This window comes from Acomys minous (genome assembly GCF_964271855.1).
Source record: "Acomys minous genome assembly, chromosome: 1".
NCBI classification, from domain to species: Eukaryota; Metazoa; Chordata; class Mammalia; order Rodentia; family Muridae; genus Acomys; species Acomys minous.
Window position 1 is genome coordinate 153,692,606 of NC_140483.1, and position 26,078 is coordinate 153,718,683.

At 40.2% G+C, this 26,078-nt stretch overlaps 1 protein-coding gene and 1 pseudogene across 3 annotated transcripts in view; both read right to left on the minus strand.

The window, feature by feature from the left end:
• Nucleotides 1-26,078, minus strand: part of SHOC1 (shortage in chiasmata 1) — an 86,717-nt gene that overhangs the window by 39,589 nt on the left and 21,050 nt on the right. For both annotated transcript variants that reach the window (XM_084779869.1, XM_084779868.1), the window contains exons 5-12: nt 25,020-25,198; nt 19,944-20,097; nt 19,445-19,529; nt 18,300-18,453; nt 11,812-11,898; nt 9,609-9,717; nt 2,678-2,772; nt 512-754 (exon numbers count right to left, since the gene is read on the minus strand). In XM_084779869.1, coding sequence (XP_084635995.1) covers nt 512-754; nt 2,678-2,772; nt 9,609-9,717; nt 11,812-11,898; nt 18,300-18,453; nt 19,445-19,529; nt 19,944-20,097; nt 25,020-25,198 — 1,106 coding nt within the window. The remainder of the gene's footprint in view (nt 1-511; nt 755-2,677; nt 2,773-9,608; nt 9,718-11,811; nt 11,899-18,299; nt 18,454-19,444; nt 19,530-19,943; nt 20,098-25,019; nt 25,199-26,078) is intronic.
• LOC311596516 (large ribosomal subunit protein eL30-like) lies at nt 4,526-4,941 on the minus strand (annotated as a pseudogene). Its single transcript has one exon. The product of its transcript is annotated as a large ribosomal subunit protein eL30-like (transcript).

Consider the following 26,078-nt stretch of genomic DNA (forward strand, 5'->3'; position numbering starts at 1 on the left):
GACTGGGACGGACTCCATTCGCCTGCTGTGCTCTGTCCTCCTTCCTCCCAGAACTCTGCACCTTCATCCTCTCAGTTTCCAAAATGATGGGAATACCTGAAGCTCACTTTAAATATATTTATTTTCTATACCAAACTACTTTTCTCAAACTATGTTTCTCAAATCTTTTACAATAGAAACTAATTTTTGAAAGTATGTACATATACTTATTTTTTAAATGGCTAGAAAATTTAAAAGACTGTAGAATTGTAGGCAGAATAGGATTTTAGGATAACCAAATTAAGTACCATTTGTTTGTTTGTTTGTTTGTTTGTTTTGTTTTGTTTTGTTTTTTGTTTTCTGAGAGAAAGCAGAGCCCAGGAAGGCCAAAAGTCATAAACTGGTGGAATTGAGGCATGTTGGGAATGTTAAACCTTAGCTACCATTTTCCTAATCACTGAGGAGAAACCTAGTGTCAGACATCTTCCCACATGAAAAGGTTACACATGTTCACTTCCTATTCTACACTTACATTCCAGCTGAAGTGCTTTTGTAGGCAGAAAGATCTCCAGCTTGGTCTCCTTAAAAGACAAACCATTGTGACACAAATACGCCTTCAGATGCTCCAAAGCTTGGGCCATTATTGGATTTAGTCTTGCTTGTCTCCACCGCTTGGCTTTTGCCAGGTTAACCACAAGGCTGTCTCCTTTGATGGAAAAGATATTCCTCATGTCTGCAAGCGAATACTGACTGCTGGGCTCTTGAAATCTTGGAACTTGAAAACAAACAAACACGTGGAAAAATAATGAAAAACAGTAAACAGGCATACTGGATGTTCACAATGAAATGTATTTTCACACTTTAGGAAAGGTGAAATTTGAAGTTATATCTGGTATATAGTTTTCAAAATGTTAATAATTGTACAAGTCCACATAATCACACAAATAATTTCTCTCCTCCTCCTCCTCCTTGTCGTCTCCTCCTCCTCCTTCTTCTTTTTGAAGCAGAGTTTCCTAGAGCACAGGTAGTCCTAAGCTTTCAATGTGGTTGGGAATGACTCTGACCTATTGGTCCTCCTGCTCCACCTCCAGAGCTCTAGCACTTACAGGTGTGTGTCAACATGTCCAGGTTATGCAGTGCTAAGGTCTGAACCCAGCTCTATCAACTAAGGCACATCCCCAGCCCTCAGAGAATTTATTCACTCTTTAGGAATAGCAAGATGTTAAAATCACTCCATACATAGTAGTAAAAGAAACTGTATTCTGATTGTCTAAAAATTGCTGAGCTAATATACTTGATATGCTTTAGAAGAACAGAAGATTTCTTAAACCACAAACGAATTCTAACTCATTACAGTAAGCCTTTACAAGACATACTTCTTAAGATTTTAGGGTGACTGTCATCGTAGGCTACATTGTGATACACACCTTATGATATCAGGGCTTTTAGGCTAAAAAGGTAAAATCATAACATACAGCAGAAATGGATCAGCACGGTCAATTTAACATTCCTGTCTGTGTTATGAGCTTCCATTCAAAATTAAGATTATATATTTTGAAATTGTAACTTTGGAATGCTTTATTTTACAAGATTAATAATAACTAAAAAATAGATAAGTACCAGTATTAATATTAGCAATTACAAAAAACATGACATTGTACTAAGCATTTTCCATGCATTATTTCTAAGTAATCCATGGGAGAATCCTATGAAGTAGATACTATTTTAGTAGTTTTATTGACTTATGACCAGTAAACAAAGAAATGAATGTATTTAGAAGAAAAAAAATTTAATTACTAATTCATTATCACAAACAAGAAAATGACTATCTGCCTGGAGGGAGGAGGATTACCAACTCAAGGACATTCTAAGCTACACAGCCTAGGCTATATGAGTCACTGTTTTAGAAGAAGGAGGAGGAGGAGGAAGAGGAGCAGGAGGAGGAGGAGGAAGAGGAGGAGAAGAAGAAGAAGGAGAAGGAGAAGGAGAAGGAGGAGAAGGAGAAGGAGAAGAAGAAGAAGAATTTGTGTTGTTTTTATTTCTGTGCTTAACATGTAATTTCACATTACTTTAATTTTTGTTGTTGTTGTTGTTGTTGTTGTTGAAACAGGGTCTGTCTACATAGCCCATCTCCCTGTCCTGGGACTTGCTCTGCAGACCAGGCTGGCCTCAAACTCACAGCAATTTGCCTGCCCCTGCGTCCCAAGTGCTGGGATTAAAGGTATGTGCCACCACTATCCAGCTTGTATATGTCTTTGTATGACACACATTTTTAGAAAGTACACAACATCTTCATTATTTTTTTTTATTGTATAAGAAGAGAGCCTTGAAGGGGTTTATTCAACCCAAAATTATTTTATTAAATTACAATTGATTTTGTTAAAAGTTTTAAACCTGCTTTCTCAAAAGCTTAAAAATTGAAAACTTTTATATTACTTTTCACATTGGCTGTGTAGAACAGACTAAGAAATACAAAGTATTTACATATGTATACATGCAAGTAGGTTGTCAGATTGTCTGTTTTTTCTTTATTTCACAAATAAGAATTATGAGAAAATCAGCAAGACTCAGACCTTTATATAAGGAGCCTCTAAAAGATGATTAGACTTTGTATTATGTCACATTTTTCATGTTATGAAATGGCTAAGGAAAAATATCTCATATTTGTACTCTGCCATTCAGTAGCAAGCATTCTTACCTGTGAGCAAGAACGAGACCCAAGAGTTTCTGCAGCTTCCCAATTGCCACATCATACAATATTTATTAGCTGCTTCTCCAGCACTAAGCAAATCACTGTAAAGGAAGAATCAAAGTTTAATTCATTAATAGTATTGGCTGTTTTATATAACAAAAATTTAAGAAAGTAATTTTCTGGGTTTTTACATGTAAATCCAAGTAAAAATAAACTCTATTTTGTAAATGTATAAACTGAAGTAGAGCTGTATAAACCAAATTTCTAATTACTTTTTCCTTCCCTTAAAGATTCAGTATTAGCTGGGTGGTGGTATCACCCTCCTTTAGTCCACCATTTGGGAGGCGGAGGCAGGTGGATCTCTGAGTTCGAGGCCAGCCTGGACCACAGAGTGAGTTCTAGGACAGCCAGGGATACACAGAGAAACCCTGTCTTGAAAAAAGAAAGAAAGAAAGAAAGAAAGAAAGAAAGGAGAGAAACGAAAAGAAGTGTCTGTGTGTGAAGGTGCCATTGAGTAGACGATTTTCTTTTTTCTTTTCTTAATGTCCTTTTAAAAAATATCTGTTTATTTATTTTACTCTGTCTGCATGTGTGCCTGCAGGCCAGAAGAAGACACCAGATCTCATTATAGATGGTTATGAGCCACAATGTGGTTGCTGGGAATTGAACTCAGGACCTTTGGAAGAACAGCCAGTGCTCTTAACCCCTGAGCCATCTCTCCAGCCTGACTATTTTCTATATTAGTTAATTTTTTCATCACTGTAACCCAATGCCTGTTGGAAATAAATTAAGAGTGAAAGAATTTAATTTGGGTTTTGGTTTCAGAGGGTTCAGCCCGTGAGCTTAGTTAGCCCTGTAAGCTTGGGGAAGCATGATGGTGGTAGGAGCATTAGCGGAAGACAGCCATTTACTTCCTGGCTGACTAGAAAGCAGGAGCAGAGAGCACTGGTGCTTACCTGATCTCCTCTCTCCCCCTGCCCTCACTGTGTCAGGATCCCAAGCCTATTGGTGGTACCACTTCACTCAGGGTGGGCCTTCCTCCCATTTAGTTCATCCTTAGCCACACCCATGGGTGTACATCACTAATCTCCTAGGCGATTCTAAATCTAATTAGCATAAGGATTATCCTTCACAACTGCTGCCTTTATCTCCTTCAGTACTGACTGGAAGCAGATGGGGCTCCCTTGGAATAATTTTAGTACTTCCCTGCACAAATAATTACAATACCAACCCCGTCAGCCGCCAGAAATAAAACCAATAAGTAAAATTATTGTGTTTACTATTTACACATAAATTCAACAATAATTTATATAAACTTTACCTTGAGTCCACTCTATATAGAAATTCTAGTCTCTCTGTTGCTAAAAACCAGAACTTTGCAAAAGTCTTATTGACCCTACTTTCTCCAGAGGTGACAAGGTTCCAGATTTAGATCAAGCCCCTACATCTTGGTAGGTTCGGGGGTGATGTATTGGGGTGCAGAGGCGAAAAGGATGAAATATGTATGACAAGCACAGGTCACTAGTAGCTATGAGGCTATGGGCCCTGGTGGGGAAGACTCTCCAGTCACGAGCCCTTCCTATCCCAACCCCCTAGTTCTACTGAAATTGAGGACAACTGGATTCCATTTCTCAGTTCATATGGAACATACATGAGGATGGCTATAGCAAGTATTCCTAGACACAATGCTGACAGGAAGCAGTACTCGAAAGCTGGGTTTTTAGGTCTGAACGACACAATTCATCCACACAGCCCAAAACTCTGCTCATTTGGTAGAAAACTTGGGAATCTGAAAAAAAATTGAAATTTACCAAGGTGTTTTTTTGTTTTTTGTTTTTTTGTTTTTCTTCAAAAGGAGCTCTGGCAAAGTTTTATTAAAGGAAAACTTTCCTGGTTTACTTTTCACCAGTCTGTTCTGGCATGCTCCTAATAATATCAGAATCACCTGGGTCAATGATAGCCAGTGTGCATACTCTGTAGAATTTTCCACACGCTGTGCCCAATTCAATATTATTGCCACTGTAGATGGACACCAGTTTTAGCCAACATGGCATAGTACTCTATTTCAGATTTCCTCAAAGCTGGGCAAGAATAACCAATTTTGCTTTGCTTTGTCTGATCATCTTCAGAGTCTGTTTGTATCCCAGGACATACTTCCCACTTTTCATCACAAGGTGGAGCCTAGAGTTGATCGACTCCAGAGACTTTTTCGTCTTCTTTGCGGCCACCATCTTCCTGCCTTAGGTGGGGGACAATCTCCAACCAAGATCAGCCGGTTTTTGGTTTTTTGATATTTTTTATACACTTCAGATTGTAGATAATTATCCTGAAGTGAAAATAAGTACTTCAGCCAGCCATGCCCAATAAAAGCAAATACCAAACCGAGCGTGGTGGCGCACGCCTTTAATCCCCGCACTCAGGAGGCAGAGACAGGCCAATCACAGTGAGTTCAAGGCCAACCTGGTCTAGAAAGCGAGTCCAGGACAGCCAAGGCTACACAGGGAGACCCTCTCAAAAAACAAAAAATAAAAATAACATAAAAAGCAGATACCTTTGCTTCTAATGAAGCATTTTAAAGACGTTTCCCATGTCAGTTAGTATGGAAATACACTCTTACTTCATCCAGACTTTTCTTTCTCTCTCCCTAAAACGTAACATGGTTCTCACATGTGGCAGGCACATGTAAGAAATCAAGGGTACAGCAGCATTACTTAGTTAAAAAAAATTTTTTTAAACATTTTTTAGCTTTATAATTGAGGAACAACTTTTTTTTTTTTTTTTTTTTTTTTAGTACAGGTATCAACATGTATCCCAGGCTGGTCTGAAATTCATAACCTTACTGCTCAGGCTGCCTCATGTTGGAATTATAGAAATAATCCCAATACCTAGATTTAGAGCCATTTTATAAAGTGGTAATTTTAAGTCATAAGCCAGCTGGAAGGACTTCTCCCTTGCTGCGATGAGCAACTTTTAATTGTTTCAAATGACGCTAGATCTACTAGCTTGCTGCATGTACACCTGCAGGCCGGAAGAGGGCATCAGATCACATTATAGATGGTTGTGAGCCACCATGTGGTTGCTAGAAATTGAACTCAGGACCTCTGGAAGAGCAAGCAGTGCTCTTAACCTCTGAGCCATCTCTCCAGCCCCCCAAAACATTATCTTGTTGTTGTTGTTTTGTTTTGTTTTGTTTGTTTTTGTTTTTAAAGACAGGGTTTTTCTGTGTAGCTTTGGCTGTCCTAAACTTGCTTTGTAGGCCAAGCTGGTCTCAAACTCACAGCAATCCGCCTGCCCCTGCCTCCCCAGTGCTAGGTTTAAAGGCGTATGCCACCACGCCCTGCCACTAGCTGTTTTAAAAGCCACTTTTTTCTAACTTTGCCAAATCATAATGCATCAGGTAAGGCTTGTTTTATACGTTCTCATTAGATATTTGAGTTACAACAATAAACAGAAAACAGTCCTGTGTGATTAAAGAGTTACTATTCATGGGCTTGAGAGCACTAACTGCTCTTCCAGAGGACCCAGCTTCAATTCCCAGCACCCACACGGCAGATTAGAACTGTCTATAACTCCAGGATCCATAACCCTCACACAGACATACGTGCAAGAAAAAAAAAAAACCCAAAATAAAACAAAACAAAAAACCAAAAAGCCAATACACATGAAGTAAAATTAAGTAAAAATTTTAAAGTTACATGGTTAATATTTGGATGCTAACTGAAATTTAAGATTATACTAATGTATATTGGTTTCTGCTTCTGATTGCCAAGCTGCCTCCTCAAACAGATGAAGATATACAGAGTATGTAACAGAGTGAAAGAGCCTAATAAAGACAACTGTGTCCTGCAAATAAAAACCTTTCGCCTTAGCAGAGAGACTAAAGTATTAAAGTGTATGTGACTGCATGCTTGTGCCATGCTGTTCCAGAGCTCATTTGTGCTACAGACATGCCAAGCTCATGGTGTATATACTAACTTACCTTGGAAAACACTAAATTCATATATAAAAGATCGCATCCAAAACTGTCTCAGATGCTGTCAGCAGTCATGTATGCTGGGATACTAAGATAGCATTTTGACCTTGAATTCCTGTACTTGGGAGGCAGAGGCAGGTGGATCTCTGAGTTCAAAGCCAGCCAGGTCTACATAGAGAAACCTTGTCTTGAAAAACAAAATAAGGGGCTGGAGAGATGGCTTAGTAGTTAGGAGCCCTGGCTGCTCTTCCAGAGGACCGGAGTCCAACTCCCAGCACCACATGGTGGCCCACAGCCTTCTGTAATTCTGAGTCCAGGGAATCAGACACTCCATTCAGGCCTCCTTGGGAACCAGGCACACATGCAGACAAAATACCCACATATACAAAATAAAACAACTAAAAAAAGAAAAAAGAAAAGCAAAAGATATACAACTTTAGGTCCAACCAGAATATGATGATTTAGCCTCGTAGCATCAATTTTAAGACCACAGGCGACTCTGTGCAATAACAATGGGTGCTGAACTGACTTAAGGACCAACCCCTGGTTCTACATATCTGGTATTCTCAATACTGAGGCCATAATGTCAGAGAAAGCAAGATCAGAGCACATACACTGATAGACATGGGGTAGGACTGCCTAGTACTCCTCTGGGAAACAAGTTGATGAACACACTATTCTGAACCCTTACCTACTCCTGGTCACAGATGTGTCTGTCATCTTTTAGAAGACCTCATAACAAGTAGACACCCAGCATTACAGAGAAAGAGACTGAGGCACAGAGCAGTTAGGAGCAAGTGATGGAGCCAGGAAAGTTAACTTTGATGCAGAGCTTTAAACCACTTATTTTGGGGTACACTGTGGCTCTCCAAATTCGGATATTGAAACTTTAATCTCAGAATATGAGACAATGACTATGTCTTTTAATAAATAGGTAGTTAGGTAAATTAAATATTAGAGTACTTCTTTTTAAAATTTTATTAATGAATTCAGATTACAACTCAACTGTTATCCCCTCACTTGTATCCTCCCGTTCCTCCCTCCTTCCTGCTTTCCCCCTATTCCCCTCTCCTAGGTCTATGATAGAGGGGGACCTCCTCCCTCACTATATGGTCATAGGCTATCAAGTCTCATCTTCGTAGGCTGCTTATTCTTTCTTTGAGTGCCACCAGGCCTCCCCACCCAGAGGAGGTGGTCCAATATGGGCACCAGAGTTTATGTCAGAGTCAGTCCCTGCTCTTCACATAACTATGGAGAATATCCTGTTTATTGGGTTAGTATGCAGATATAAGTGAGTATATACCATTTGACTCTTTCTGGGTCTGGGTTACCTCACTCATTATGATAATTTCTAGTTCCATCCATTTGTCCACAAATTTTGGGAATTCCTTGTTTTTAATAGCTGAGTAATATTCCATAGTGTAAATGTACCACAGGTTTTTGTTTTGTTTTTGTTTTTTATTTTTTCAAGACAGGGTTTTCCTGTGCATCTTTGGCTGTCCTGGACTTGCTTTGTAGACCAGGCTGGCCTCAAACTCAGTGATCTGCCTGCCTTTGCCCCCCGAGTGCTGGGATTAAAGGCATGTGCCACTACCGCCTGTCCACAGTTTCTTTATCTATTCTTCAACTGAGGGACATTTAGGTTGTTTCTAGGTTCTGGCTATTATGAATTACGGCTGCTATGAACATGGTTGAGCATATGTCCTTGTGCGGTGGAGCATTTTCTGGGTATATTCCAAGGAGTGGAATAGCTGGGTCTTGAGGAAGCCCTATTCCCAGTTTTCTGAGAAAGTGCCAGATAGATTTCCAAAGTGGCTATACTAGTTTGCATTCCCACCAGCAATGAAGGAGTGTTCCTCTTTCTCTACATCCTCACCAGCATGTGGTGTCACTTGAATTTTTTATCTTAGCCATTCTAATGGGTATAAGATGGAATCTCAGAGTCGTTTTGATTTGCATTTCTCTGATGACTAAACATGGTGAGCATTTCTTTAAGTATTTCTCAGCCATTCGATATTCCTGTGTTGAGAATTCTCTGTTTAGTTCCAAGCCCCATTTCTCAATTGGGTTATTTGGTTTGGTGGTGTTTAATTTCTTGAGTTCTTTATATATTTTGGATATTAGATGTTTGTCAGATGTAGGGTCAGTGAAGATCTTTTTCCAGTCTGTAGGCTGTCACTTTGTTCTGTTGACAGTGTCTCCTGCCTTACAGAAGCTTCTCAGCCTCATGAGGTCCCATTTATTAATTGCTGACCTTAAGGCCTGGGCTGTTGGTGTTCTGTCCAGGAAGTTGTCTCCTGTGCCAATATGTTCCAGGTTCTGCCCCACTTTTTTTTCTAACCGATTTAGTGTCTCTGGTTTTATGTTGAGGTCTTTAATCCACTTGGAATTAGAGTACTTCTTAATCCTACATGACCAAAACCAACCCAGTGAACACTTTATTCTGTAGCCTCCGGGACTATGAGGAAATAAGACATTATTGTTCATGGCATCCAGTCTGTGGTAGCTGGTATGGAACTAATAAGCACATTGTGTCTTTCATGGCAGTGAGCTTCACTGGCAAGTGTTCAGAGGCAATTTCCTAACCATTTCACTTCTGTGTCATGGTCTTGAAGTTTTCAAGTTATTTACTTTTAATAGTAATATCACACTAGAAATGCTAAAAAGCTACTATGAAAGATAATATTGTGAAAAATATATTACCATACTACCTAGTTTCCTTCTAGACAAAGTCAGTCTTATGTGTTTCTTGTGTCACCATCTAACAATATTCTATGGGAAAAAAAATCACAGACATGTACATATAAATTCATATCCTCTCCCCAGCTGCTTATAATATATATTATATAGCTTCATGTTTCTTTTTATAAGAGCTTCTTTGAAGTTGCCTTTAAATGGAAAGATTTCATTAAAAACTGCTTGTCATGAACTGCAGCTTGGGTTCTAGATATAATCTTTACTTACATTTTACACACAGCAGAAAACGGAAATGTCTGAAATCCTGCACATAATAAACTCACTGATGACTGTTGCCTTGGTAAGCTTAGATGGGTTGGTGGTGTTTCTAATTCACCTGAAATACATGAAAATTAAAGTTATATAGTACTGTAAAAATAAGATAACATTTAGAACTCTTATAATTATTTGGTTTGGTCGATTTGTTGGAACAAAATATTTATATTAATTCTTTGAGAATTTAGTATAGTGTGTTTTATCACATTCATCCCTTTTCCTCAACTCTTCCCAGATCCACATGTTCAAACCAATTTTGTGTCTTTTAAAAAATTTTTTTCCCATCAAGTACAATTTGTGTAGCTCATATAGTTTTTGATGTTGGCAACAAATTGTGTCCATAGGAAGAAATTTAGGGGTGGGGCTAGGGAGATAGCTCAGCCGCGGAAGCATTAGGACTTTAGCTGAAAAGATGTGTGTGAGGGCATGTCCATGAAATCCCAGCCTGTCCTTTATCATGAGCCGTGGTCCCAGTGAGTGATCCCATCTCAGAAAACAAAGTGGGAGGTCCTAAGGAGTGATGCCCACGGCAGACCTCTGGCTTCCACTCACATATACGCGCGTGTGCGCACACACACACAGAACACAAGACATTTAGATTCCTTGAGATAGAAAATAACAGTCCTAAATTTATATAAAGAACTACAATTTATCACTTGATATCTCAATTATGACAGTGGTGATGTTTACAAACTGCAATGACAGCTGAACTTGACTGAGTTTGCCACGTAAGGTAAATCCTAGGAGCCTTATGTATAGGAAGAGTTTTAGTCCTAGAGGCTTATGTTGTCAGCACTATTTTATTTCCACAGTAAATTTTGATGATGTTAGGGAAATATAAGAAATTCTTTACTTTAATGAGTCAGGACTCTAGATGTCCTTGTCAGAATTATACATTAATAGAACGGGCCTGCAAAACAGATCTGCATTTATTGAAAAGTTTTGTAGTATAAAGCAGTAAACACCCTGGCATTCACGTGCTCCAAGTGTAAATGTAAGAAGAACATGATTTGGCTTTATTCTGGAACAAAACATGATGCGGTTTCCAAATCTGATATGATAATGATACAACAGTGACGGAGCAGAGAATGAAGTGACTGCCCTGACGGATCAAAGAGTCCACCTCTGAAGTGTAATTAGGCAGGCAGGATGGCTCAGTCTGTAAAAGCGCTTGCCGCCAAGCCTCACGACCGGGGTTCAAGCCCAGAAACCCACACGGAGGAAGGAGAGAGCCGGCTCCCACTAGCTGCCTTCTGACCTCTACAGGCACACCATGACCACCCCACCCCACTAAATAAGTATGTAATTGAAAGGGTTTGTTTCTAAGTGTAACAAAGATCAACACGATTACTAATACCAAAATGAAATATAAGGTTTGGGGGCTAAAGTGATGGCTCAGTAGTTAAGAGCACTTGCTACTCTTCCAGAGAAGCCAGGTTTGAATCTCAGCGTCCATGCTGGGTGGCTTACAACAGAGTTTAAGGGCATCTGATGCCCTCTTTTGGCCTCAGATGGCACCTGTACTCACATGGTGAACAAACATGTGCGCTCTCTCTCCCTCCCTCCCTCCCCCCCCTCTCTCTCTCACACACACACACACACACACACACACACACACACATACACACACACACACTAATAAAAAATAAGGTTACATCTAGTCAGCTATAATTTAAGATTATATGTGTTTGGGGTGTATAAGCAGCACACCAGTACGGAGGCTAGAACTCAATGCTGGTGTCTTACACAGTCACTCTGCGCCATTTTTTGGTACCAGGTCTGTCACTGAACCTCTGGTCTGCCAACTCAGCTAGAGTGGCTGCTGGGGACTGCACTTGGGAACTCATGCTTGTGGCCACACTTTACTAACTAAGTCATCCACCAAGCCCATGAATTGAACTTTAATTTAGGTGGTAACTTCCCCATTTGTCTTCTCAAACACTTTAACTCTTCTGAGTACATGACCCGCTTTTGTTGCTGACAGGATTCAGATAGGGCAATTATAAAGGGGCAGAAAAAAGGAAAAGATGGCAAGATCATAATGATCAAGTTTTTTAACACAAACTGGTTTACGGCAGACTATAAATGCAAACTTCAGGTACTTGTCTACCGTGTGGTAACTGTGGGGAAGCTGATGAGCGGGCAGTATCTCTACCTGGTTCACTGCAGTCGGGCTCCCAGGGGCTTGCTGTGGGGCTGCATTTTATATCCCTGGCACCAAGTTCAGGCTTGGTGATCGGATCTGAAGGAAGAAAAAGAATTCTATCAACACAAGCACCATTGGAGTTATGTCTTTGTAACAATACTCTATGACTTCTTCCTTACAAACTTGAAGAGGAAACTTTAAGATTTAAAGTAGCCTTTTTGCCTTACTATAGACATGTTTTTTTTTCTTTTAGAGAGAGCTGGATATTCTGAAAAAAAAAATGCTGACACAATCGGTAAATACCTATTCTCCAATGCACTCCTCATCTATCAATTAAAATCACCAAAGGAATATAAAAATGCAAAAATAAAAATCAGTATAAGGACTGGAAGCTAAGATAGGGTAGGTAGAAAGCAAACGCTTTGAAAACCCTCACCGCCACCTATGAATGGTGACTTTCTAAAGTCCACTTAGCTGGGATTCTCCTTGTGGCCCTGAAGATTAGAGGCCTTGGGCGTGCTTGGCCTCTGCCATGGAACCACACCTGCTGGTGCTGACTTGTGTTAATGGTTTCTCTTTCCAGCTGCCTGGCATATTGTGCCTATTACTTTATTATTGTTATTATGTATACATATTTACATATGTGTGTGTGTGTGCACCTGCACATGTGTGCATGTGGGGGCTAGAGGTTGATGCTGGGTGTCTTCCTTAGTCACTTTCCACATTATTTTTCAGACAGGTCCTCACTGACCCTGGAGATCAATAATTTGATTTAGCTAGACTGGTCAGCAAGTCCCAGTCTTCTCAGCACATGCTTGGCTTTCAGTGGGTGCGGAGGATCGAACTCAGGTCTTCGTGTTTGTGTGACAAGCTTACTGACCTGGGCCTCTCCCTCTCCCTATTCCTTACTATTCATTTTAAACTTCAGCCTTTGTAAACACACAACTCTTATAAACAGTATACCCATTAATTCCTTGAGTGTAACAGATTTCTCTGTATTTATGAAATTATTATTTATCTTATAATGATGCACATTTAGAAGGCTTCTTTGTCCTGTATAGTTTTATTAAGTTGAAAATGGGTGTTATAGTTGGTGGGTTTTCAAATCACAAAACATGTAGAATGACAGACAGAAGGAGGAAGCACTGGTAGAACTGGAGGAAACTGGCCCTGAGGCACTTTTCCATATGTAGGCTCACTGTTTGTGAACCCTGAAGACAGATCTACCTTCACTAGAGTTCAGAGTTAACACAGCAGCTGGAAGTGAATTCAGGAAAGGGGAGAGCAATAGAGAAGCCCCACACCCTATAAATGTCCTCTGTCTAAATCTTTAACTAACTCTTGAACTACATGTTTGGTGTGGTGTCCATGAAGATCACTTCAGACTAAAAAATTCTTAACAGTGACTTCAACTTATTCCTGCTAAAGGGGCAAAAAGTTTTGAGCAAAGATGACAACTTATTGTGAAATAAACAAAAAAATCAACTCTCATTAGTGGGACAAAGGAGACCCTCAACTGCGAAGGCTTCTTAAGACAAGAGAACAGATGAGGATGCCTACTTCCACCATCTCTGTTCCCCACAGCAGTAAAAGTCCTAACAGAACAGTGAGGCAATAAAAGTACAAGGTATCTGAATTGGAAGCAGGTAGTCAAATTATATCTTAGTGTAGATATTGTTATATTATACACAAAAATGCAAGGGCCTGACAGAACTAAACATGGAATAAAGAAAGTCAATAGTTTTCTAGTGGCGTCTACTGAGGCACACTGCTTTTGAGTGTCTTTCAAAGGGTACACAGTTAACATTCTTAGATTTACAACTTATCCCCTACCATAGAGGACATGGTGTTCCTACCAATTACTAAGAGCTCTGAGAGGTCACTTCTAAGGCAGATGTGAGTGGCTGCTCCTGCAGTGTGGGTATGTGGACTGTGTGGTGGAAACAAGCAGGTAGATGTCACCGGGACTCCTGCTTAGTGTCCGCTCATGCCCAGCAGCCTAATGGGGCCGGCAGGAGCCCCTCCCCCAGCTTCTTCCCTCCAGGCCTCAGTGGAGAAACTGACGCAGGACTTTGGATGCAGCAGGGGTCCATACAGTGCTGGCACATCCCAGGATCCTCTGTGGTGCTAAGTGATCTCCATGTTTCTCATAATTCTAGTAGTGGATTGTTTCTGCCAGTCTCATCACAAACACGCAGTGTCGCTGTGGGAGGGACCAGCCCCCTCGACCTGCTAGTCTCTGGGTGTCCTTTATCACAGAGATGGGACTCTGGCATGCTTCTAGACTTTAAATTTTGGATTGTTTTGTTTCGTATTTTGTTTATGTTTACAGTCATCTTGTATTTCCCTAAAACTTAAATAAAGTTTTTGGCCTTTGAAAAAAAATAGAAAGAAAATAAATTTGCAGGATTAAAAAAGTCAAAATATAATAGTGTTGTGTTCTGAGATACTACTGATGAGCTAACTATCTGTCAGGACCAATGGGGACAAATGGCTAACTGCAGGGCCTAATAGTGTATCAAAGTGCATGCTGGCCTCCAGGCTCCCTCAGCATCACCTATTAAGAGTCCATCCTGGCTCCTGGCTCTTCTAACCTGCCTCTATCCTAAACTCCAGTTCAAGGGCTTCCCTCCCTAAGTTTTTCATTCTTATATAGCCCTGCCATTTGGTCCTCTTGGTCCTCTCTATCTTTGCCCGCTTTCCTCTTCTCTCGCTCTCTTCTCACCTTCTCTCACTCTCCACCAGCCTCTCTCCTCTCATGGCCCAGTTCAACCTGCTGGCCATGTTTAGCCCACAACTTTCTTTCCCTACTCTGATCTCTTCCAGATGCCTCTGGCTGTGCTCGCCCTCACATCTACAATAAAAAAACCTCCTCAGTGACACCTAGGAGAGTTCACGTCCTCATTTTATACACTCTACAAAAGTCTGCATACACTGTGACTAGAAATGTGAGTTACTCCAGCCAAAACTAGAGCTAGTACACATGGAGTCTGGCAAGCCTGCTGCTGGGCTGTGCATCCAAAATTAAAACAAACAGCATCTCAGAGCAGTACTTGCACACTCATGCACACTGCAGCACCACTCACTGAAGCTAAAACCATGGGGACACCCTGGGCCATACACACAGGGAACAAGCTTACCATTTGATAATAAAAAGCAAAACACCCAGATTAAAAGTGGACAAAGTGTCCAAACCAACTATCCAAAGAGAATACACAAATGGCCATTACGTTCACGGAAAGACTTTTGTCATTAGCTACCATGCACTACCACTTCATACCCATGAGACCAGCTATTTCAAAACGTACACCCAGACATGTGTGGACATGTCAGCCAGTGGAAGAGACCAGCGAACTAGAAATAAACCCACATAGCTACAGTCACCTCATTATTTGACAAAAGCATCTAAACATACATTAAAACAGCAAAACAAAACAAAACCACAAACAACCTAGCCTCTTTAACAAATGGTGATGGGAAAACTGGATATCCATAAGCACAAACATGAAATAAGGTCCATCTCTCTCACCCAGCATAAAAGTCAACTCAAAATGGACCAAATGTAAGTATACTGCCCCCAGTCTGCCTAATGACCTATGATGTCATTACCTGCCTGCTACTAGGTAGGAGAGCTACCCAGGATATAAAAGGACAAACTCACCTTGTGTCTCTGTCTCTGTCTCTCTCCCTCTCTCTCTCTCTCTGTGTCTCTGTCTCTCTCCCTGTCTCTGTGTCTCTGTCTCTGTGTCTCTGTCTCTGTCTCTGTCTCTGTCTCTCTCTCTCTCTCTCTCTCTCTCGCTCTCTCTCTCTGTCTCTCTCTCTCTCTCTTCCCGTCTGTCTTACCAAATACTTTAATATGAAACTGGCAACAATTTTCTTTCCTCTCCTCCAGTCAAGCAAGATGCCCAAAGGAAAAAGGTCAAAGAGAAGACAGTAAGGTGGTAAAGCCTGTTTGAGAAAAGGTCTAAGAATTTTGGCATGCGACAGGTCTTCCATCTCTCAAGAAACCTCACCAACTTGATAAAATGGTCCTGGTATATCAGGCTTCAGGGGTAAAGGACCATCCTCTACAAGCTGCTCAAAGCACTTCCTGTGACTAACCAGTCCACCCAGGCCCTGGACCAGCAAACGGCCACTCAGCTGCTTAGGCTTCCCCGAAAGGACCGGCCAGAGACAAAGAAGAAGCATGGCTGCTGGCAAAGGGGACGTCCCAACTAAGAGAGGAAAGCAAAGGAAAAACACTTCAAGATCTAGGCATAGGAAAGAACTTTCTGAAAGAACTCCAATAATTCAGGACCACCCCAAGAAACGACAAATGAAACTATATGAAATTAAGAAGCTCCTGTATAACAAAAGGGAAACTATCAGCAGAGTAAAGAAATATGGTATAGAATGGGAGAAAATGTCAGCCATACCTCAAGCAGGGGATCATATTTAAAAATACACTGAATAGCAAATGTTAAACAACAATAACAATATAAACTCACAAAGCTTTCAGCCAATAAATGGGCTGGACAGTTTTCAAAAGAACTACAAATAGCCAAAAAATACTTGGAAAAGTAGTATAAACTCTTGGCTATCTATCTAGGAAATGCAATTTACAACTGCTTTGAGTTTCTAGTTGTCCCAGTTAGAATCATTATCATCAGGCAAACAAACAACCAACGCCGCTGAGGATGGGGGAGAGCTCTGCCACTCCTGGTGGGAGGCAAACTGGGCACTCACTAAGGAACTCAGGATGAAGGTCCCCAATAAACTAAAACTAGAACCACAGCAGGACACAGCTGGACAGCTTCTGAGTGCACATCAGGAGGACCCTGAGTCCTGCCGCAGAGACTCTCGCACCCCGTGTTTCCTGCTACACTACTCACAACAGCTGTGGGATGGAAACAGCCCAGATGTCCATCAATGGATCAGCATTGTAGGACATATTCCTATGGAACTTTATTCAGCCATAAAGAAAAAAAGAAATTCTGATACCTGCAGAAATATGAGAGGAGCTGTTGGGGGTGGTCTGATGTATTTCGATGCTAATTATAGCTTGCTGTCTGACCCACCTTTTGCTTAATAAAAAGCCATCCTACCTGGGCAGGGCAGAGGAGATAGGTGGGGCTAGGAGAGAGAGGAATTCTGGGAAGAAGAAAGGACAGCCACGAGGAGAAGGAGAGAGACCTAAACAGAAGAGAGGAAGGCCGCCATGGGTTAGATGAAGGAGAAGCACATGGCCTGCATGGGTGGAGAATATGGCCCAGATAAAAAAACATTAGCAAGTATTTGGGATTATGGATGGGAGGTAGCTTGATAGAAGTTATTGGAAGCAGATGGCATGGGACTGAGGCAGGGATCCCATGCCTGCCCCACTGTGCGAGGTGATTTAGAGGATTGATATCTGCCCTGCCCCAGGTTAACTAAGGCTATTTTAAAATATAACAAGTGTCTGTGTCTTAATTGATTGCTACCTGGGTCTACAGATAATACTGATAATGTAGATAATTTGAAAAAACAGTAAGGAGTTAGAAAGTATTATGGAAAGTATTACAGGCTCAGAAAGGCAAACACCATACATTTTCTCTGTAATGTAGATCCTTGATTTGAATTGTGATATCTATGTATATGTGTGCTGAGGGAGGAATAGGCCAAGGAAATATAAAGGAGAACAGAAGTATTAAAGTACAGTTGGAGGAAGGGAATACAGGAAAAGTGTGAGAATCCACGTGGCATGAAAGCAGAAAGGAAAGGAAGGGAACTAGCCGGGGTATTCAGGGGTTGCAGGAGAAAAGGGTAGACCAACAAAACAATGTAATTGAAGAATCCTAAGATGAAGCCCATTAACACAGTAAACCAAAAATGATAAAAATAAAAAACATCTACACACAAAAACTTCTAAATAAGTGCTCATAGCAGGTTTATTTATAACAGCTAAAACATGTAAGCAATTCAATTGTCTATCAACAGATGCATGGGTAAATAAAATGTGAGAAAATATGTCTACAATGGGATATTATTTGGCTATACAAATCAATAAAGCACTGGTAAGTGAGCGAGGCCAGCACAGGAAGGTCACACACTGAGCGGGTGTAGCTTCGCTGCGTGCCAGGAGGAGCAAACCTAAACTGCTTTCTCAGTGGTGGAACACTTGCCAAGCACACAGAGGCCCCGGCTCACACTCCAACACCAGAGAAGGTGACAACAGGACAAGGGAATAATAGCAACGGTCCTGAGACTTCCACATGTAACTTTCAGAACATCTCTATAAAGGATTTTAATAAATAAGAATTCAGATAGCAAGTAGTTTTTTGTTTTGTTTTGTTTTTCTCCAGACTAGGTTCTTCTGTGTATCTGCCCTTACTGTCCTGGAACTCACTCTGTAGACCAGGATGGCCTTAAACTCACAAAGATTGGCTTGCCTCTGCCTCTGAGTGCTGGGAAAAGGCTTGCACCACCACACCCATCACAAGTAGCTTTCACAAAGAACACACTTCTAAGTGAATTCTCACCTCTTTTGAAAAGTTGTTCACTTTCATCTACACAAGCCATTACTTCGGGTATTGAGTTTAATGACTTCTTCAGTTCTGATGGTGGTAGAGCAGGAATTTCCCATTTGGGGTTTGTAGGTCTTAATGATTTAAACTTAGAAGGAAGAACTGATGACTGAAATAATATAACATTTTTTAAAAGTAAAGGATATTTCCAAGTATATATATTTAATTTCTAAATGGATATCTTTGTTTAAATGGCACACTGAAATTTAAACTTGTCATATTCTGTCTTAAAAAAAAAAGAAAGAGGTTTAGCAGTCAAAAATAGGTTCCTTTTATAAACAATGCCTTTCTTGAGTAATCGCTTTTATAATCCCCATCACCTTAGTGACACACATTATCTCTAAATGTGTGTGTATCTTTTTTCTGGCTAATAAAATAATATTTAGAAATTCTAAATTAAAAAGAATTACAGAAAATGAGAGACAGAAAAGTAGGGGCAGCAGATATGACAGACAGAGTTCACCTGGGCTGTGTGCCATGGGCTGTGCCTGTCTCCCACCCTCAGACAATACTCCTCAGCAGGTGAGACTGTACCACTCAGAACTAACAAGAGATGAGGGAGGGGGCTGGAGTCACTAAGTCCATAAGCAAATTATTATCTTTACCAACTTGTTCACATTTTCTCTGAAAACCCTTCAAGCGCCTTTACTGCAATGTTTGTATGGCCTCTGAAGGTATTAGGAAAAGCTCCAAGGTATAAAATGTCTCAGTTGTCCACAAAACATGATATGTATGTTTAAATTAGAATGTCCATAGAATTTAGCTTATAATTTTTAAACTTAGCTGCTTAAATTTCTATACCAAGCATAGTGGTTAAAATTACTAAAAGAGGTTTGAAAATTCTCTGTGCCAGGACTGTGTACTAGGCCAATTAAGTCAGAATATAACTGGGTAGGATTCAATTCCACCTCAGCTTCTGCTGACAATCACTACTTAGAGGAAGTCTGGCTCCATAATGGACACAAATTCAACCTAGTATCAAAAACTTTTAGAATGGCAGCTGTAAACAGTTCAAGTAAACCACTAAGGTTTGTAAAAGTGTGCTCCCTTCATTCTATAAATACATTACCAAAAGCAATTATGGTTCTATTGAAACATACTAGTCTCTTCTTACAAAAGGTCTCCTCGGCCATATGGAAATCTCTCACAAAAGGTTCAGAACGCTCCTGAACAGAGAAACACTCCCTTGAATAAAAAAATTAGACAACATTAATTAATTAAGTAAGTAATTACTAAACCCATGTAACAAATATTGCCAATGAAAACACACATAGACGATCATGCAAGTTGAGATGAAGCAACAGAACCCTTTCCAACAGCATCTAACCATGGCTACATAAACAATGTTCTTTCAAGCTGGGCATGGTGGCGCACGCCTTTAATCCCAGCACTTGGGAGGCAGAGGCAGGTGGATCGCTGCAAGTTCGAGGCCAGCTTGGTCTACAAAACGAGCCCAGGACAGCCAAGGCTACACAGAGAGATCCTGTCTTGAAAAACCAAAAACCAAACAAACAAAAAACACAAAGAAACACAAAAAACAAAAAAACCCAACAATGTTCTCTCAAATAAAAGCAATTACAGCATTGGGCAATTACATACATGAAATCATCCTTCCTGGAGAGCTGTTCTTTGAAATCTAAAAGTGGATCCTTCACCAGATAGAGCTTCAGTCTGCTCAAGAGAGTATCCACAGTTGGCAGATGATTATTCATTGCTTTAGTTATAAAAATCATTTCCTCATCAATAAGTAATCCTGAAAAGAAATAGGATTAAAAATGTAATAGTTGCACAAGAGATCTAGACATAAGACACTAATGGATTTTTCAAACCCACCGGACTCATTTAGTCCTCTATTAGACTACATATGTAAGATGCAGATTGCAGCGCCAGACCGAAGGAGCAACACAGACCGAAGCAGCAGCTCAAGAGAATCATTTAGCACAAGGAAACTAAGACAAATGTTCTGAAAGAGAGAGTTGCATTATGGGGACTTATGCTTTATCAACAAAGACTGGCTTAGTCAATAGAGGGAAGCATTTTCTACTTCAAAATAGCACCAAAAGGTTGAAGGAATAAAGATTGTCCTCTGGGTGAGCCTGGCTCTCCGTTCTCTGCGTCATTTAATCTGTAAGGACGTACAATGAACGGATAAGATGTAGAGAGCCTGTATCAGATGAGATCACAGGAAATCACTGACTCCATCATTAGAAAGTTATCCAAAGAAGGCGTGCACTCAACTAATTATAACAAAAAGTATACGAGAACATCTACTTGGGAGTATGACATATGTAACATATTAAAAACACCAGCGAGAACATTAACTGGCAAATTCCCCCTCTACTCTAACCTTCCATGTTTGGGTTACTTTAGAATCTTGGCTAGTTGTGTGAGTGTCTGAGCCATGGATGGGAACATTAAGTCAGGCCCCCTCTTCAGTACATTTCTTAGCAAAAAGAGAGAGGAAAATGTATGCTCAGAGAAGAAAGTACCCAGAAAGCCAAACTCTCCAAAAGGGAAGCTGCCTTGAGTGTGGAGAATGGACAAGTCTCTTGCTCTGGGCAGTAGTCTTCCAGCTACGTGGGGGCAGCAGGCTCCAGGAGAGGAGCTGTGTGTGGTTTTCAGGTAATGGTGTCTCTCATGGCCAACTATATGAGTGGTGTGCATGCGCCTAGTCAATATGTGACATAAGACAAGCAGCCAGGGAGCAGCCCCTGCCTGTGCTGATTATACGTATCAAAGGAAAACATGTGACAAATAGCCTCCTAAGTGACCACTCAGATCATCTGAGCTCCTGCCAGTCTCATGACTAGAAGTTCCCTGTGAGACACTGCGGAAAGCTCAGCAACCAAGTCCACATTGCAGCAGGGCTTATCTGAGAAAAGTAAGGGTGGTTTATCATATAATCCACTCATTCTGAAAATACTGATGAAGTCATGTTAAGAGTAAAAACAGAGGCCAGGCGTTGGTGGTGCACACCTTTAATCACAGCACTTGGGAGGCAGAAGCAGATGGACTCTGAGTTCGAGGCCAACCTGGTCTACAGAGTGAGGTCCAGAACAGCTAGGACTATACAGAGAAACCTGTCTCAAAAAACAAAAACAAAGTAAAAACAGCATTCTTTTATGCCCCGCCTCCTTGTTACTTCTCTACACAAGCTCTGAGACTGTCACCCTAAATAATGCCACATCCTGATATTTCTAGGGGCCATCTCATGTCACTTGCGCAGCAGTCTTGTTTTCCAAGCACCCTCTCTACCCTTTCAGTCCTCAAGACTTTACCACCAACATTTTGGTGCAGCCACTAGAGGTCAGCCTGTCACCACAACCAATGCGGTTAGACACCAGCTGCTTTCCCCAAGGCAGGGTGGCTCCTTACACAACTACAGCTGTGTTGTATTCCCTGGAGCGCTTCATAGCAATCGTGTGTGCGCCACACTGTATTACTCTGCTGTGGACAAATGATAAACAGGAAATGAAAACTGGTTAGTTATGAAAGCAGCAGGGAAAAAAAGGCTTAGTGACAGGAAACTTTGCAAAAGTTACTTCTGTCCACTTAGAAAACACCAAGTCAACCAGATGAAAACAGTATGAGTTCTTTAAGATGTGTGTATAAGTTATTAAAGCAGTGATTTTCTAATGGATACTGTTGAGAATCTTGAAAATCAAAACAAAACAACAAAAACCCCACATTGAATAAAAAGCAAGACAAACCATTCCCCACCCCCACCCCCCAGCTAGGAAAACTATCCAAACATCTTAAAGGATCTACACTGATTTTTCCAAGAGGTGTGGCTTAGAACTTCTGAGGAAAGTGACTATAAAGTAAATCTAGACAAATAAATACATAAAGTCGGTGTGGGGGGAACTCAAAAGACTTAACATATGTCATAGATATTTAAGAGCTCAAATTATGTGACACTAACACAATAGACAAAACAATAGAAACCCAGAATTAAACTGGAAATGGATAAGAACTGAGCACATAATATTAGCAGCATTTCTAATAGTGAGAAAGACTCTTAGGTAAATGATATTGGGATAAATGCCAAAATACTATAGAAATGTCCCTAGTTTTTTTTTCTTTTCTTCCTTCCTTCCTTCCTTTTCTTCTTCTTCTTCTTCTCCTTCTTTTTTTTTTTTTTTTTTTTTTTTTTTTTGGTTTTTTGAGACAGGGTTTCTCTGTGTAGCCTTGGCTGCCCTGGACTCACTTTGTAGACCAAGCTGGCCTCGAACTCACAGCAATCCGCCTGCCTCTGCCTCTGGAGTGCTGGGATTAAAGGTGTGTGCCACCACACCAGGCTTTTCTTTTCTTTTTTTTTTTTTTTTTAAGACAGAGTTTCTCCATGTAGCTTTGGCTGTTCTAGACTTGCTTTGTAGACCAGGCTGGCCTAAAACTCATAGAGATAAGCTAGCCTCTGCCTCCTGGAGTGCTGGGAATTACAGGTGTGCACCACTGCGCCTGGCTAAAATGTTCCTAGTTTTAAACATGGGCTGGAGAGATAGCTCAGCGGTTAAGAGCACTGGCTGCTCTTCCAGAGGTCCTGAGTTCAACTCCCAGCAACCACATGGTGGCTCACAACCATCTGAAATGATATCTGGTGCCCTTTTCTGGCATGTAGGTGTACATGCAGGCAGAACACAGTATACAGACATAATAAATAAATAAATCTTTTTTTAAACCCTGAAATCAAATTATATAAAACATTAAAAAAAATTAGTGGGGTGCAATGGCACACACTTAAAATCCTGGTGCTCAGGAGGCAGAGATAGGTAGATTTCTGTGAGTTTAAAGCCAGTATGGTCTACAAAGTGAGTTCTAGGCCTTGTCTCAAAACAAACAAATCCTTTTACAATGGAAGAGTTATATAGCATGTGAATATTTTTCTAAGCATAAATGCAATGTGAGAATCTATAAAAGAAAACATCAGCAGAACTGATCAAATTAAAGGTAAATATAGTTGGAATTATTGGTGACTTTACATATAAAAACACATGCAAGCAGAAACTAAGAATCATTTTACAAAAGAAAAATATACAAATAGCCAATATACACGACTAACTTTTAAAGATGCAAAACACACATTTCCCCATCACACTGGCATCACACTGGCATGTGTGTATTACCACAAGTCAGCAGTGACGCGTGCAGTGACGATAAGGCTGGCCTGGATAAGGTGTTCTTATACTGCAGCAGTGGCACTAGTGCTAAGAACAAACTCACGCGAACTATTTCCATCTCCAAGGTGAGTCTCAGTGAAATAACTAGAAATGAGAGTACATATCCACATATGTGTTTGAGGTGAACAACATTTATAGCTTCAAGGAAAATAGATTACAAAGATAATAAAGTGATGTCTGTGATACAGGACACCAAAGGAAGGCAAGTTAAGCATTATTTTTCCTTTAGTTAATTGATTTTATCAAACAATGGCTTGTAGTTGCTGCAGACTAATAACTTTGTGGTGTGTAGGCTGTTTTTTTTTTTTATTTTTATAAATCACCTCTATATACATAAATAATACAATATAAATATATTTTCATCTCCACAAAATTTTACAAATGTTTTGATAATAAATAAAGAAAAATAAATTATAGAAAAAACTAAAACCACAATTTACCTCCAAGCCACAATGACTATTTTCCCTAAACTGCATCACATAAAAACAACAGTAAAGCAATGTAGCTATAGTTTCCCTCCCTTCCTCCAGGACAGGGCTTCTCTGTGTGGCCCTGGCTGTCCTGGAGCTCACTATGTAGACCAGGCTGGCCTTCAGCGCAGGGAGACCGCCTGCCTCTAGAAGTAAAGGTGCTGGACTTAGTGTTGCACAACCACTCCTGGCTATAGCATTTCTCAAATAGCAGGAGTGATTATATAACAGACCTTCAAGTTTTATCATTAAACACAGAATAAACCATTATAATACAAGAAAGCCAGTTCTTAGAAAGGTTTGAAGAGTTTATCCAGCTAGAGAGGATATTTGGAGAATAGTTTGGATAAAGCATAAATTTAGATGATACTGACAATAACTTTTCAAAAACTAGTGCATTTCTTGGTCTATACACCACAACTCCATCTCTGATTTGAGGTTTGCTCTCACCTATATTAAGTAATGCCGAGTATCTGTAGGGTATTTTGAGAAATAACACAGAGACACAACTTTAGAACTCAAAACTTAATGTCCCGCTACACTTCTGTATGACAAGATCTATACCCAGAGGCAATGACATTACAAGAACTTGCTGGAACATGCCTGAATATACCACAATCAAATCTGTACAGGTTATCTTGAGTTTCAGTAAATTTAAACTAAAAGAAATCCATTTGTGAAAAGTATATTAATATGAAAGAGAAAATACTGTTAGCATGGCAGAACAAAGATTTACAATCATGTAAGTGCATATTTTTAATAAAATAAATATATTTAAAATACAACTGAACAAAAACAGTATTTTTTTAAAAGAATTTTTATTATTTATACTGTATTTGGCCTGCATGTGAGCCAGCAGCCCAGCAGAGGGCATCAGATCTCATTATAGAAGCTTGTGATCCACCATGTGGCTGCTGGGAATTGAACTCAGGACCTTTGGAAGAACAGTCAGTGCTCTTAACCTCTGAGCCATCTCTCTTGCCCACAGAAATGTATCTATCAGTAGGAAGTATTTTCCCATTTCCTACCTTGGAGCTCTGCTTTCACGTCTGGGTGGTGTGGGGAGCACTGGGTTCGAATGAAGTCGTCTCTGTAGTCCTCACTGGGGTGTGGGCTGACAGTCTCTATTCCGGTTGGAGAGTTCGGATTGGAACTTGGAACAATTTCCTCAAATGTACCATTAATCATCATTCCTGTAACTGTCTTTCTGTGATAGAAAATTATTGATTTTATCTGTCTATCTTAAAATGTTTTCTATTAATAAACAGTATGTGTTCATCTAGGAAAATTTGCCAAATTACAATGGATACTAAGAAAAATTATCTGTAGCCCCACCACTTGAAAGAAGTGCAAAATTATGCAAATTCATGAAGCATTTGTGAACGATTTAAAATAAAATTACACAAAATTCATGTATATAGTATTCCATAACCTGTTTTGTTTTTGTTTTTGTTTTTGCTGAGCTGTAAATAATGGGCCTATTCACATGTTCATCACTGACTTTATATTTGAGTGGAATAACAAGAGAATTCCATTTATCACTGCTATATTTTGGATCTTACATAATTTTCCAAAGGCTTATAAACATGGGGTTGGTTGGGAGGTGTTTGGGACACTGGGGGTCCTTAAATGGGATAGTGGGACTCTGGCCCTTTCTTGCTCTCTTCCACTTCTGGTCCATGAGCTGAGCCATGTGCTCCTGCCATTATGTGCTGGCCCACCACAGGCCCAGGAACTCCTAAACTGTAATCAAACACATCTTTTCTAAGTTAATTATTTAAAGTATTCTGTTATTTATTTGACCAGTTCCCCCTTACTGGAAATTTGTGTTTCTTGTGACTGTTATTATGAGCAATAATGCAAGGACCATTTGTGTATGCTTATCTAATCATTTTCTCAAAATACTACATTTCCTAAAGACAGAAGATGTTTTAGAGAAGTTTCACAGATTTATTTATATCTATTTATTTGCAACTTTGCCGCTCACGGCCAGACTCCCATTATATTTTATATTCAATGTCTGTTCTTCAATATCACACAGATCTTCACCTCCCAGCCCCCAGGCCCAAGCAGGAAGGCCCTGAGAG